Below are 15,382 nucleotides of genomic sequence, written 5' to 3'. Positions count from 1 at the left end.
TCTTGTCTCATTCATAGAAGATGTTGATGCCTTCAAAACCAGTCACTCTATCAGCCCAAATTATACTAGATACGTGCCACTAGTCCATAAATTGCTTGATGGTAACTTCATTGCCAAAAACTTGGTAATGTTTTGTTAATGATGGTAACTTCATTGCATACATTATTCTTAAGTAAACTACATTGCTAACTATATATGTTACTATTACGTTTTTGAATAGAGGCTCCCGAAGCAGGTTGTGCCTGACATGCTATTTACTGAAGGTGATATGCATATGGTTAGCTTACGACCAACTCCTTCGAAGGCTTACCATACTGCATACTCGATTTCTTCAAATGATGGAAGGCTCAAAATCAAAGAATGGAGCAAAGTGATGAATGCGCACACGCAAATAATTGGAGACAAAATGAATGTGCGCAATCAACTAGTTGGAGATAGGTTTATGTCCATTCTCCATTATGGAGAAGGACTGTTTTATCCGTTTTATGGTATTTTAGCTAGGAGAGAGGAGTAGGTCCTAAGTATAAGAACAATTAGTTAGTGTTGATTATATATGACTATGATGATGATCAGAAGCTTTTATTATGTGCTACAATGTCTTAGACTTGATGGTGATGCTGAGTAGGAGTAGTGATTATGAGTACTATGATGATGATGAGGAGGAGTTGTTATTATAACTAATGACCAAGTTGTTATATGATGTCTCATGGACAAAAATGATGCTGATGAGTTATATGATAATGATATATTATGATGATAAGTTGTTAATGATATTATGCTGCTGCTGATGATGATAAGTTATTATGTCATTGAGTGAAAGAACCGCGGATTAGTTTCAAATGGATGGATCCAAAGTGACCATTGGTTACTTTGGATCCATGCACTTGAAACTAATCCAAGGTTCTTTCACCTAGTGATTTAATAACTTATTATAATGTAAAAACAATCTCTAAACTGCTACTGTATGAAAAATTATATAAAGGTTGTGTAAAGGTGTATGAATACGACCTAAAATTTAAAAGAAATAAAATACGGAATAATAGTAGTAGCGGTTGTTTTGGAAAGCGCTACTAGTAATTACGAGTAGCGATTGTTTTGGAAAGCGCTACTACTAAGTAGATATAGCAGCAGCGCGTGCCAACAGGCGCTACTGCTAACCTTTAGCTGTAGCACCGTATCAGTAGCGCAGTTACCCGCGCTACTGATAGGTCAAAAACCAGCGCTACTGCTAGGCTTTTCCCTAGTAGTGCTAGGCGTCGGCCGACTGAAAACTGGAAAAGGTCTGCCACCTCATCGACCATTTGTCAAGGCATCATGAGTCGTTGGATTCCCTCAGCATTGCAATGCGCCACCTCGTCCTCCTCTCGAGTGTTGTGCAACATGAGCCTTGTTCCGCTGGGGAGCTTGTCACTTGAACCATGTTGTAAACCGGTTCGCCAAGGTTATAGCCATTGCAACATCCCCCTTTTCAGTCGCAACATCTTCCATGTCGCCATCATAGCCAAGGTTCCAACCATCACAACACCCCCATTTTATAGTCACAACATCTCCCATGTTGCAACCGAGAGAGCCCTCGCAGCACCATGACGAGCGGCGGACCCAAGCCTTGTAGCATCCTTGCAACAACATTACTGTTGCCGGAAAACTATTCCTGCACCGATTTGAAGGACCCCACAGCGTTGGGCCCCTTGCAACGGTGTCCCTCATTAGCCCGCAGCGGGTAGGATGATGCCTTGTAGCAGCGACGCTGGTCGTGCAATGTAGGGCTCTGGCTAGCAGCAGCAGCGGCCGTCCTCGCACACAGTGTCGGGTTGTGATCCAGCAAGGCATGTGTAGCACGCGGTGTTGCATCAGCTTGTGATAATATTTCAGCATGAGAGTATTGGGATGGCATTAGGGCACGAGCTTAGGTGCCGAGAGAGAGGGAACGAGGCGAGACGACGACCACCACATCACACTACTGGATAGAAACGAATGAGACGATAACTCGATAAGCTTTCGAGAAGCTTAGTGTGACTTGCCCCTCTTGCCTTCAAGTCACCCGTTTGATCGTGCGCGATCCAACGGCCGGCTGGACGACCGATGCAAGCACATGATCAGTCGGTTAGACCTCTCCCAATGCATTGGTGTTAAAGTGGGGTGCTAAATGCATTAAAATGCTTAGCAACTAATGTCCTCAATGCATCGGTGCTTAGTTTTTGCAGCTAAGCCTCCTCTATTTAATTGTTTATTACTAATAAAACTCCTTCATGTATTGGTTGGTAGTCTTTTTGCCTAGGTCCACGTGCTTAGCATTGGTTCTTATTGGGATCACCATAATACTCTCTCTCCTCTTTAATTGCTTTGCCACATCATTTTTCTGCCTACGTGGCACCCTTAGCACCTGTACACCATGGAGCACTGGGAAGGGCCTTAGAGCATCTCCAACAAGCGCGCAACGCGCCGCGCGCTAAAAACTACTTTGCCGCGCGCGCTTCGCCTGGTTTTGCGCGGCCCGCAACGCTGGCTCCAACAGCCGCGCTAAAATGCAGCGCGCGCGCCGCTCCAGCAGTGCGCAAAAAATGCAGCGCACATAGTCTGCTTCATGATATAAATGCGTATATCCAGGCTTCTCCAACGATATATAGTTCTACTACGTCCACATAGCCTGCTTCTATGATACAAAATAAAATTGGCTTCTCCAACGATATATAGTTCTACTACTACTCGTTCTCCGACTCAGACTCTGCCTCGGTGATGTCCTCCTCCGATGTCTGAGCGTAGGCGTCAAGGAACCGCTCGTCGCAGGAGTCCCAGGACGACGCATCTCCTAGCGCCATGTTGTATTTAGCGACCGCCTTCCGCGTTCGGTTGTCCTCGCGATAGGCGGCTCGCGCCTTCCTCCTTTCCTCCCTCTCCGCCCTCCTCTCGGCGAAGAACTGTTCTTCGTTGATGATGTCTTGCGGGAAGCGTTGCCTCCACACCGCCATGGCTTACTCGTCCATCTCGGCCAGGCTAAGACGGCGCTCCCGCCTCCGGTGTTTACGACGATCCTCGTCAGTGGTAAGCCGCGGGAAAGGCACCAACTCCTGTGCCCGCTCCCGCGTCGACACGTCGGTGAAGTTCATGTCCCAACGTGACCGGCGGAGGCGCCACGCCGCAGCGTCGTATGCGCGCGCCATCCTGGGCGGTGTCAAAGGTTTCGAGGCCGAGGCGCACGCCGCCGCCCGACTGAATTGAGGCGGAGTAGGTGCCGGACGGGCGCACGCGGACGCCGCGGTAGCCTGAACCTCCCCGGCGGCGAGGCGGCATGGTGACGCGGTGGTGGCGGCTCGGCGGCGAGGAGGGAAAGCAGTGGAGAGAGCGAGAGAGAGCGGCAGATGGCGCTGCAGTTTTAATAGGCGCGCGCGAAGCGGCGCGCCAAATCTTGCACGCGAGCTGCCACCTTTTTTCCGTGCGCGCGCAATCGTTTCCCGCGCGCATTTGTTTCCCGCCACCGCTGGAGCGCGCGAAACCGGTCGGCGCGCGCTAAAAAGCACTTTTACCGCGTGAGCGCGTCTTCTAGCGCGCCCGTTGGAGATGCTCCTAGGGTGGGGGATTGACTACAGTCACCGTACGGTGACACTTTTCCCGTTACCCTCTCACCACCGACTCCACCTTACCCCACAAACAAAGCGCGTGCCAACTATGAACACGGGCCCGCGGTCATACGAGTACCTGGCATAAACTGCAGACAAGTCCGAGGGCCTGCCCGAAAACACACCGTCAAAACGTTTTGTAATCGATTTCGTGCCCCTTCCGCGTGCGTGCGAGCGACCTTCTCCCCCTCTTCCCTGCCGGTGGCAGCCGTCGGAGCGGACGGGGCGCGCGTCGTCGAGTTTGCCCGGATCCCCCGAAGCGCGCGCGGTTCCGGCGGGCCATGGGCACGCCGGAGTTCCCTGACCTGGGGCGGCACTGCAGCGTCGGCGACTGCCACCAGATCGATTTCCTCCCCTTCACCTGCGACCGATGCGACTTCGTACGTTTCCGCCTCCCATGTCCCTCTGATTCGCTCTTGTGTTCGTTGACCGGATTTGACTATGGATTGGCGTGAAAATTGGGTCAATTGCGTTTAGAGGTTGGGCCTGTCTAAGTATTCTTCTGTGGATTATGGAACGCAAGAATCGTTCCTTATCTGTAGACGCGGTTTCCTGAAGTAGATCCTGGGATTAGTAGTTTGGGCGGGGAGACCTTGCCTGGGTTTTACTTGTTGTGATCTGGCAGCCTACTGAAACCAAATTATTCTTGTCAATGTCCCTTGACTGGGCAGCAGGGAAGACCCTTTCTTTCTCCAGTTCTGTGCAATAGAGTATCAACGCCTGCCATCTTGAAGCAGTGCTTCTGCTCGCTTTGTTGCTGAAGTAGAGTTCTTGTGTCACCGCTTGGTGTTTCATCAATTAGTGAAATGCTCTGCATGACCTTTTGGGAGATGCTCAAGAAATGCTTTGTTTGATTGAAACATTTGTTTCAAGTCTGCTGTGCTTGGTTAATAGTTTATGGACACATATTTCTGGACTCGAATGTAAAACCTGCTTTATCCTAACTGCCATTGCCATGTACTAAAGTAAAAGGAACTTTCTGTAAAGAATATTATTGAAGAAACATCAAGCAAACATGTCTACATGGTTTAACTGAAAAACATGCCTTCATGTGCCTTTTTATAACATTATAAGGAAATATTTGATTTTGTCCTGGAGCACACTACTTTATGCATTACATAATACTGCCTACGTAACCTTTTATAAGACGTTTTGATAGTCTATGACAGTGTCAAAAAACGTCTTATATTAAGTTACAGAGGGAGTTATAAGCAACTATTGCTGTACCAGGAAATGGTGGCCTCTACCAAAACCTTGGGGGGGGGGGGGGGGGGGGGGGGGGGGCGGCATAACAGTGTTGTATTAGCTGCACCCCCTGAAGCCCTTCCATTCTCGTTGCAACATGCAGTTCCTACATATGACCTGCCGATGCTTACCTTAATTTTTGTCTAAAAACTTTGAAGTGTGGCACAAACAGATTTTGAATGCCATATCCTTATTTATCACTGCACTGTAAATATAAGGGATAAAAAATCCCTTCCTTTTCACCCAAAATATGTTCAATCCTTCTGGACTTCCTGAATTTCTTAATATAATACTCCATCCGTCCCAAAATAAGTGACTCAACTTTGTAATAAAGTTAGTACAAAGTTGAGTCCTTATTTTGGGACGGAGGGAGTATAAGATTGCAGAATTGCATTGAGGATGTAGTCATGTATAGTAATTTGTGAAGGATGAAGTTTTTTGCTGAGTTAATTGTATTCAATTATTTTTACAGAATGTGTAGTATTTATTCTTATGGAAATTCAGTTTATATTGCATTCTGAAATTATTTGCCTTTTAAAATGCACGGGCACCTTAAGTCTAAACAGTTCTGTCATCACTAAGTGCAGCCAGCCATTGTGCTAATATGGCTATTGTATGATTGTTCAGGTCTTTTGCCTTCAGCACCGAAGTTATACATCACATAAATGTCCAAAGGCTAATAACAAGGATGTCACTGTTGTCATCTGCCCACTATGTGCTAAAGGAGTTCGTCTGAATCCAAATGAAGATGCAAACATCACCTGGGAGTCTCATGTTAATATCGATTGCGATCCATCAAATTACCAGAGAGCAACAAAGAAAAAGAAATGCCCAGTTCCTGGGTGCAGAGAACAACTGACATTTTCGAACACAATCATGTGCAAAGATTGCAGCAAAGAGCACTGCCTCAAGCACAGATTTGGTCCTGATCACAAGTGCCCGGGCCCAAGAAAACCAGAACCTACCTTCCCCTTTGCCAACATGCTAAGAAGAAGTCAGAAAGTTGAGCCACGCGCGAACAGCAGTGGCAGTGGTTCTTCCTGGTGGAGCTCCAGCCTTTTGAATGCAGCATCAAGTTTCAGATCATCGGCAGAAGCAGGAATGCAGAAACTGAGCATTGCCACCAGCGAAGCTGTCCAGAAGGCTAAGGATGGGGTCACCCCGAGCAGCAGTGGTGGTGGCCTTGTGGAGCAATGTGTTCAGTGTCCAGCAAGGTTTTCCACTGTGGGGGCCCTAATCGAGCACGCCGAGAAATCCCATGGGAACAACTCGCAACCGAGCCGTGGCAAAGTGACGATTGATGCTTGCCCCAAATGTAGCAAGGGATTTCAAGATCCGGTGTTACTAGTGGAGCATGTTGAGAGGGAACATGGAGGAACTTCAAAAGCATAAACCTGCCCGTGAGTCATTTCACATGAGTATGTTATAAGCCTGATCGCTGTGTAATTTACTCCTCATTTACTCGATTTGATTGTACTCTAGTGAGCTCTGGGCTCGAATCGTGCACATGAAAGAAAGTCTTATCTCAAGCCAAGCCATTGTCAATTGCATGAAGCCCGTACTGGACACCAGAAACTAAACGTATTCCAAACTAAATTGCGAGACCCCAACTATTGTATCTGGAGCACTCTAGCCACTAGGCAGTCATGCAAGGACAAAACGGCTCCCTTTTTTTTTACAAAAAACATCCATACGTCGTCTATTTCTGTGATGTACAATGCACAAATGAATTTTTGTATGAAAATATGAAAAATCGTCACTTGTGTGAAAAAACCAGAGCATGATAGTTCGTTTCTTGCAAGTCGCAAATTTTCATATCTAAATATAATCATCTCACAATCTATATTTATGAACATTTCATGTTTTTTAAAGCTTTACATACGCTTTTGATTGTTGCTAAATACTTAAATATATTTGATTGTTGCTCTAGATACATTGAAATGGTAGTAAACTAAACATAACTAATTAAAGTACACAAATTAATTATAAAAACTCAGCTACTCTTGCTTGCTTGGGCGGCCCGGGACTGTGGAGGCCGCCAATTCCTCCCGCCAACGGAGAAGGTTCCTGTCGGTCTTGGCAGTGATGGCCCAACTGGCCATGACCTCCACCAAGGCTCGGTGCTAGCGCATTTGAAGGCGTGCTTCTTCACTTCCTCGGTGCTTGTAGCATTCGTCACTTTGATCATGTCCAAGTCTGATCAGACCCCGTGGGTCACGATCTTGGCGGGGCGATCATGTCCAAGTCTCATCCATACGAGACGACATGGCATTGTCCGATGGATTAGGGAAGGAGTAGAGGATCATGGGGCATGAGATGACCGAACAACATGATTTTTTATAGCATTGGAGACCGCATGTGCATTCGCGGAATTAGGATGGCGTTGCTCGCATGGGGGAGTCAAGCGCCGACAGAAATAGCCGCATGACATCAGAAACCACCATGTGCAAGCAGCCAAGCACCGACTAGTCGCGACCGTGGTTCCTCATTGGACAACATGCACATAGGCCCATAGCTGATGAAGGCTCAACCGAGTCTCCTCATCAATGTTGGTGGGCCCCATAGCGGTAGGAATGGTCAACCAAGTCTCTTCATCGGTGCGACTGTCATCACAATTGATGGGTCCCACAGAGGAGGAAACAGGCCAACAAATACGACAACTTGACGTAGACGACACACATGGGCATCTAGCTAATTTCTACGCAAGTGCTAGTGGTACATACCGAAGTCATAAATTTTCAGTGGCATCCACCAAATATCCGAGTTTACTAGTGGTACAAACCGAATTTTACCTGCTTTACATACGCATTTAATGAGAAGAGCAACCTTTTAAATTGTAGGACTTGGATTCTAAGAGCATCTCCAACCACACATAGCTAACTAGGGCCCCTATATGTCCACAAACGCCCACAAACGCGTATAGACGATGTCCGCGTCCGCAACCATCTCCCTCGTATCCAAATCCCCAAATGTATACACAAGCATGTATCGTAGATCAACACACACACTTCCATTCCATTGCACTTAGTTTATACGTAGTTGAGACATAGCATAGGGGGAGTTCATCAGACAAGTAAAAATGATGGCATGTTCTACTAGTTCATCATAACTAAAGTAAGACTATAGATAGGAGGAAGTTCATCGAGGGTCGTCCTTGTCCTCTTTGTCGTGGAAGTAGCACTTGAAGATTACATAGGGGTCCAGGCAGATCTGCTCGACGCTGGAGCTGGATGTGTTGGACGTGGCACGATGTTCTCATCCTCTTTTGGGGGAAGGCCAACAAGGGCACAACGGCCCGGGCTTGCTTGACCGCGATGGTACAGGTCGCTCGTGCTTGTTGCTTCATCGGGATCCAGGCATCCTCCTCATTGCCCTCTACGGCATGGTGCACCTTATCCCTCTCATGACGGGCACCCCATCCCTTGATCTCGGACGCGCCGCCGCAACTGTCGCATCTGTGGCCTTGCGGATTGCTACCGTTGGACTCGGACTCTGAGGATGGTGTTGTGGGGACGAGGACCAAGCGTGATGTGGAGCATCCTACGGTCATCCCCATGAACTTACTGTCATCAACCCAATCAACAAGAGGACCAATGACTAGAGCACGTACAAGAGCTCTCAGAACCGAGGTTACATCTCTCCTTATTGAGCTTTCCTCTGATTCACATGAGACATGTCTACTACCTCAAGTGGAAATGCTATGTGTGTTTAGGTATCAAGAAGACAACATAAGAGACACTCGGAAGGAAGGAGTAGTCACCACGGATGCGGACCAAGAGGCACATCAAGTGAAGTGGACGAATGCTACAACAGCCGGACATCCGGTCCCTCCCTGGATTTTCGGCAACCCCAAATCCTAGCCAAGTGCCACGAAACGGTGCCTGAAGGAGCTACAACGGCCGGACATCCGATGCCCCATCGACCGGCCGGACATCTGGCGCCTCCCCAGAAGTTTGACCCTGAATGTCTAGAAGCGGTGTGAATCGACCGACCACCCGGCCAGACATCTGACTCCTCATGAACGGTCGGACATTCGATGCTTGTTCACGCAACCACGAGCGAAGAGGCCATGTAACCTCTCCCTCCTTCCCTCTCTCTCTCCCAACCTCACCCTAGAATATAAATAGGCCATCCCCCTTCCTCTTGATAGGGCTAGCAAATTATATGACATGGACTAGAGAGCTTTGCTCCTTACCTACCTCTCCCATGGAGATCAAGACCTCCATGTGAGAAGATCCGTAGTGGATACAAGGCCCCTCTAAGGGAAGATCCCTAGTGGCTAGAATGCCCCTCTAAGGGAAGATCCTCCATGGATACAAGGCCCCTCCTCTCCTAGAGATTTGGGAAGAACTATGATGGGGACATCCTAGGTTCACCTCGTTTATCATCTTCTCCTCATGATAAATCTCAGTTGTCAAATGAAGCTTCTACAAAGAAGACCTATTTGGGTCCTATGACAAGGAGCCTTGCCAAAGAAATACAACAAGAGGTGAATGCGCTCCTAGCTGATCATAATTCAGATATCCATGAGGATTTTATACTACCTAAATCTTGCATGTTGAATTTACTCAGGTGCAATGTTGAGGACAACTAATAACTTTTAGCACATGAAGAAACAAGTTCAGCTCATGAAGAAACAAGTTCTAAAGACCATACAACAAGTTTGAAGAGAACATGTTTCAACTCTGATGTAAACCATGTTTTGGTGACAAGGGCAACTACTTACACCTAAAAAAGAATAGCAAGCCATCTCAACGATTGCATGCACAGTTTCATAATTCGTCCCAGAACTTGTTGCATCATGACATGCGAATATATGAGTGCCTAGCATGTCTGAGAGTACAAAATAGACAACATATAAAGTCTACTTTCAGGAAAGTCAAACGGTGCATCATTTGGAGTCCTGAGTCAAAGGACACAAGAGTTCCAATGCAAGTTGTCCAGAGCATTAATTGCCGCACGAGGTTCCATGTGTTTGCTCCCTTGCCCAACTGGTTAGCACGAATTTGAGCCCCTCTTTTGGACTGGTTTCACACCTAAACTAGGAGGATTGTTCCTAGTATAAATACCCCTTCCCCAACTTCAGCCACAACTCTTTGGCAATTTTATTTCATAATAGATTATCTAAGTGCAACCAGAATCTTGTTTGAGAGTTCACTTCCTCCTTAGCTCTTGTAATCTTGCCTTATGAGAGGGTAAACTCACTTAATGATTTTACAACAGTAACGGCTAAGGCGGCAACCAGTTCGCGTGCTCCCAATTTGATGTGTGGTTGCGTGGATTGGAAACTAAAAGTGTGGTTGGGCGAACACTTGTTGTTGGTTGTTGGGTATGCAGTAACTTGCTTCGGTCTCGTCGGGTTGCACTAGTATTATTTACCCAACAGCGTTGTTGGCTGGGATTGAGTGTTTTCTTCGTACCCTTCAGGCGGCGTTGATTCGTTTCATCAAGCAGATCCTCTGTGAAGATCGGGCGACCCCGCAACAAACTATCTACCTCTTTTACTTTCCTCTTGTTGGATTTGGATCTTGAACCTTGTATGTGTGTGGATTTAGTGGATGTGTGGGCTTGGATCTTGTCTCCCGAGTCTTCCTCTTTCGTGATTCCTCTTGATTTTTCCCTTCCCCACCTCCAAGTGTGAAGAGGATCACTGACTAGAGTTTCACCCTACATCATAGCGCCAAGGAGACGATGTCATTGGTGTGTGATGTCTGCTAGAACTACATCGGTATTTCCCCAAAGAGGAAGGGATGATGCAGTATAGCGGCGCTAGGTATTTCCCTCAGTGATGAGACCAAGGTTATCGAACCAGTAGGAGAACCTCCTCACACCACGTAAACAACACTTGCACACAAGTAACAAATACTCGCAACCCGACGTGTTAAAGGGGTTGTCAATTACTTTCGGGTACGACGCCTCAAGATAGGCAAATAACGTGAGGTAAAAGTGGTAGATAGGATAAATAGATCGCGGAACAAATAAATTGCAGCAAGGTATTTTAGTATTTTTGGTTTAATAGATCTGAAAATAAATGCAAAGGAAAATAGATCGCAAAGGCAAATATGATGAAAAGAGACCCGGGGGCCGTAGGTTTCACTAGTGGGTTCTTTCGAGAAAAATAGCAAACGGTGGGAAAACAATTACTGTTGGGCAATTGATAGAACTTCAAATAATCATGATGATATCCAAGCAATGATCATAATATAGGCATCACATCCAAGATTATTAGACCGACTCTTGCCTGCATCTACTACTATTACTCCACACATCGACCGCTATCCAACATGCATCTAGTGTATTAAGTTCATGGAGAAACGGAGTAATGCAATAAGAACGATGACATGATGTAGACAAGATCTATTTATGTAGAAATAGACCCCATATTGTTATCCTTAATAGCAACGATACATACGCGTCGTTTCCCTTGCTGTCACTGGGATCGAGCACTGTAAGATCGAACCCATCACAAAGCACCTCTTCCCATTGCAAGATAAATAGATCAAGTTGGCCAACAAAACCCAAATATCAAAGAAGAAATACGAGGCTATCATCAATCAAGCATATAATAGATCAAAGAATACTCAAATAACTTTCCTGGATAAAAACATAGATCTGATCATAAACTCAAAGTTCATCAGATCCCAACGAACACACCGCAAAAGGCTTACATCATATGGATCTCCAAGAGACCATTGTATTGATAATTAAGAGAGAGAGAGGAAGCCATCTAGCTACTAACTACATACCCGTAGGTCTATAAAGAACTACTCACGCATCATCGGAGAGGCACCAATGGAAGTGGTGAACCCCTCCGTGATGGTTTCTAGATTGGATCTGGTGGTTTTGGACTCTGCGGCGGCTGGAATTGATTTTCATCGACTCCCCTGGGGTTTCTGGAATATTGGGGTATTTATAGAGCAAAGAGGTGGTTCAAGGGGCACCCGAGGTGGGCACAACTCACCTGGGCGCGCCTGGGCCCCCAGGCGCGCCCTGGTGGGTTGTGCTCCCCTCGGAGTACTCCTCAGGTGCTTTCCTGGCCCACTGGATGACTTCTGGCCCAAAAAATCCTCAAGATGTTTCGCTGCGTTTGGACTCCTTTTGATATTGATTTCCTGCAATGTAAAAAACATGCAAAAAATAACAACTAACACTAGGCACTTTGTCAATAGGTTAGTACCAAAAATGATATAAAGTGACTATAAAATGATTGTAAAACATCTAAGAAGGATAATATAACAACATGGAACAATAAAAAGTTATAGATACGTTGGAGACGTATCAGTGCGCTTGTCGCGGTGACGGAGCCGACATGTGTCACGAGCTTCTGCTAGACACCTCATCAGCATTGGATCCCAGCTGGAGTGGCAGTGAAGGTGCCTGACCGGTGGATCTGTACTGGGGAGGCTTCGACGATGGTGCTCGTGTATCCTCCCAAGATCGATGGAGCGCGAGTCAAATGGCTATCTCCTTCTTGTTTGAGCTGATGGTGAGCTCCGACTCGACACTTACATCCACTACTAGCCATGCTAGAGATGGTTGGAGATGACTGAAGAGGGCGGGGGAGCGGAGCGGACTAACAATGGAGTGGATTGAGGCAAATGTCTAGGGTTTGGTCCGGCTTGCACTACAAAAAAATACACTTCCGTGATGATACTTGTTTGTCATAGCAGGTCACATTTTCTGTCAAGCATGTACATCCATGACGATTTTATGACAGAACCAAGATAGTCATACCTGTGCTATCGTAGAAGTGGTCCATGGCAATACCAAAGTTATCAGCACGGAAGTGTCCACTTCCATGACGATAAATGGCGTGTCATGGAAGTGTATTCGTCAAGGGTAACCGACACGTGGCATCCACCATAATGGTCGCCCTTAAGCTATCGGGTTCCGGTTTGGATCCGATAACCCGTTAACAGCGATGACCAATGGGGATTTTCCACGTGTAAAATTCTCATTTGCCGCAGGATCCACGTGTCGGCTCAGCGTTGGGATAAATGTCATCCACTCATTGTATGAGAGGCGCCTATCATACGCCGGCACATGGCAAGGCCCAGTAATAGCCCATTTAGGTGAAAGAGGTTAGCCCTGTCAAAATTAGCAGGCCGGCCCCATATAGGGCCTACCTGTGTCTGGTCCATTTAAGCCCATGACCCATACGAGATGTGCCAATTTGGCCCATCAACTATTTAACCCATTGCAGCCCATTGTCAGTTCGAGCTCGTTAACAGCCCACTATATATTTGGACTCAATATAGGCCCAATGTGGTTTCGGCCTTTTAACGGCCCATTCAAGGGATGGGCCAATTTTCAAGATGTACGTCTTTCGGCCTTTTAGTGACCCATTTAAGTGTTGGGGCAATTTCCAGCCCTTTGTGTCTTTCATCCTGTTAACGGCCCATAAACGAGTTGGGCTATTTGTAGTCGGACCTAAGTTTTCGCCTCTTAACGGCCCATGCTCTTCATGGTCCAATACCAGCCCAGTTTCTCTTTCGGCCTGCTAAAGGCCCACAACACAGTTGGGCCATATACAGTCAGACCTGACTTTCGGCCTCTTAGTGTCCCATGCTCTTCATGATCCAGTACGAGTGCGCTGTCTCTTTCGGCCTGCTAAAGGCCCACAATACAGTTGGGCCTTATATAGCCCAACCTTAATATTGTCCTGTTAACGGCCCGTGAAATTTAATGGGCCCACTTATTGTCCGCTTCAATGTCGGCCAGTTAATGACCCGGGAGGTAACAGGGCCAAGCATTAATTGTTGGCTCATTTCAATTATAGCGGCCCAATAGAGCTTTCAGCCTGGTTACGGCCCATCAATTTAATGGGCCCTCTAAAGTTCGAACAAGTCTGTAGGCCCAATTAGATAACATTGATTCAGGCCCAACTATAATTTGAGCCCATTACGATGAGCAATTATGGACAGGACCAAAACCGATCAATCAAAGGCCAATGAGAATTTTGGCCCATGCGAGCCCATTAGGAAAGCCTATTAATGGTAGTGGGCCTCTAACGTTCATATAGTGTTCATGACTGTTCGTGTTAACTAATAATTTCACTGCTTTTTTGACTTCCTAGCGACTAGTTAGCTGGAATGGGAGGCGCGATAAGCAAACATACGACATGCAAGGAAACATGTAACACATCCAACATATATTACAGGAAATTATATCCACTAGGTAATCAAAGATTAATGCGAGGGCAAATAAATTGAACAGAACTTAATGATCTACAACCTCACAATCTGCAACCTCAGCGCGGATGACGCCCATAAGCAAGTGAGCAAGTTCTTCCTTCTTTGCTACACTGTCTCTGAAAACATTGATCAGTTGTTTTTGTGCAAGAATGTGCACCTCTGATTCCTCCATAATTTCCATCATTGCTTCAGCCAGTAATTGGTTTAGAAACATACATTTTTTCGTTGGATTTGAGATAGAGGAAACTCAATAGATTCATATGGCGATTTTGGCAGCCTTGTATTATTGATAGTTGAGAGTTTCTCGACCACTTCATCATAACATGAATTAGGAGGGGAACCGAACAGATTAATCAAGAGTTATTGCCATATTACCTAGCCTAGATTTATTGGAAAGAAACAATGGGGTTGCCTTGTTGTTTTCAGAGTTTGTCTTCTTCCCTTCAGCAGCCTGCACCAAATTAACACACTAGCATTGCTATCATTGGCCAGGTCAGATAAATAGGAAAGCAACATTAACACAATAAACGTTTGGGCAACCAGACCACACCAGCCTACACCAGATTAACACAATATGGCACAACTATCATGAGCCAGTTAAGGTAATAGGAAAGCAACATTGACACAATGAATGATTGGGCAACCCGAACAATACTACAATTTGGTAATGTGCATGATATGAGATAGTACACTCATGCATCTCAGTATGCAAAATTACCAGGCAGTTTTCCTTACAAAAATCAACATTGTCGCCTTTAATTATACATTTTGCTACAAGTAAGTTTAGATCAGATAAATGTTGGATTCACGCCGATTAACAAAATACATGCTGATGTAAAAATATAGTGATATACAACAGGTACTTACATCAGCATTGGAGCACAATGGATTCCCGCAAGATACTTTCCTCGAACACGATCCCAGTTTAGAAAGTCTTCTATCCTTTGAGATTATTTTCTATAGCTTATTTTCTATCCTTTAAGATTTCCTCGAACATGATCTGAATGCTTTTCATGATGTGAGGATGCACACACGCTTTTTAAAATGGTGTTGACACATTTTTGCTGGACTGGAGCGGACTAGTTCGCTGGCCACTTGAATCTGCTTATTATCAATAGGAGTTGGGTTTCTCTGTGCTAGAGCAGTATCTATGAACACTGGAGTTGTTTTACTATCTCCTAGCGTTTGGATCTTTTGTAAAGACCTTGTTTGTAACCCTTGAGATTCTAACATAGCCGTCTTCCCCTTGCATGCCTTATATAGAAAAATGGTGCTTCAGTTATAAAACATGCTATGACAGAGAGATGGAATAGGCACTGAAGAATG

At 46.0% G+C, this 15,382-nt stretch overlaps 1 protein-coding gene across 1 annotated transcript; it reads left to right on the top strand.

Annotated features, from left to right (window-relative positions):
• The first annotated feature begins 3,712 nt into the window (after positions 1–3,712).
• Positions 3,713–6,396, top strand: LOC123044491 (zinc finger AN1 and C2H2 domain-containing stress-associated protein 16). The gene is made up of 2 exons (XM_044467230.1): positions 3,713–3,997; positions 5,490–6,396. Exons 1-2 carry the CDS (start codon positions 3,899–3,901, stop codon positions 6,252–6,254), a joined length of 864 nt encoding a protein of 287 aa, XP_044323165.1. The 5' UTR covers positions 3,713–3,898; the 3' UTR covers positions 6,255–6,396.
• The last annotated feature ends 8,986 nt before the right edge of the window (positions 6,397–15,382 follow it).

This window comes from Triticum aestivum, chromosome 2B (assembly GCF_018294505.1).
Source record: "Triticum aestivum cultivar Chinese Spring chromosome 2B, IWGSC CS RefSeq v2.1, whole genome shotgun sequence".
Classification (NCBI taxonomy): Eukaryota; Viridiplantae; Streptophyta; class Magnoliopsida; order Poales; family Poaceae; genus Triticum; species Triticum aestivum.
Note: the sequence above shows the minus strand (reverse complement) of the source record. Positions and strands in the feature narration are given on the sequence as shown.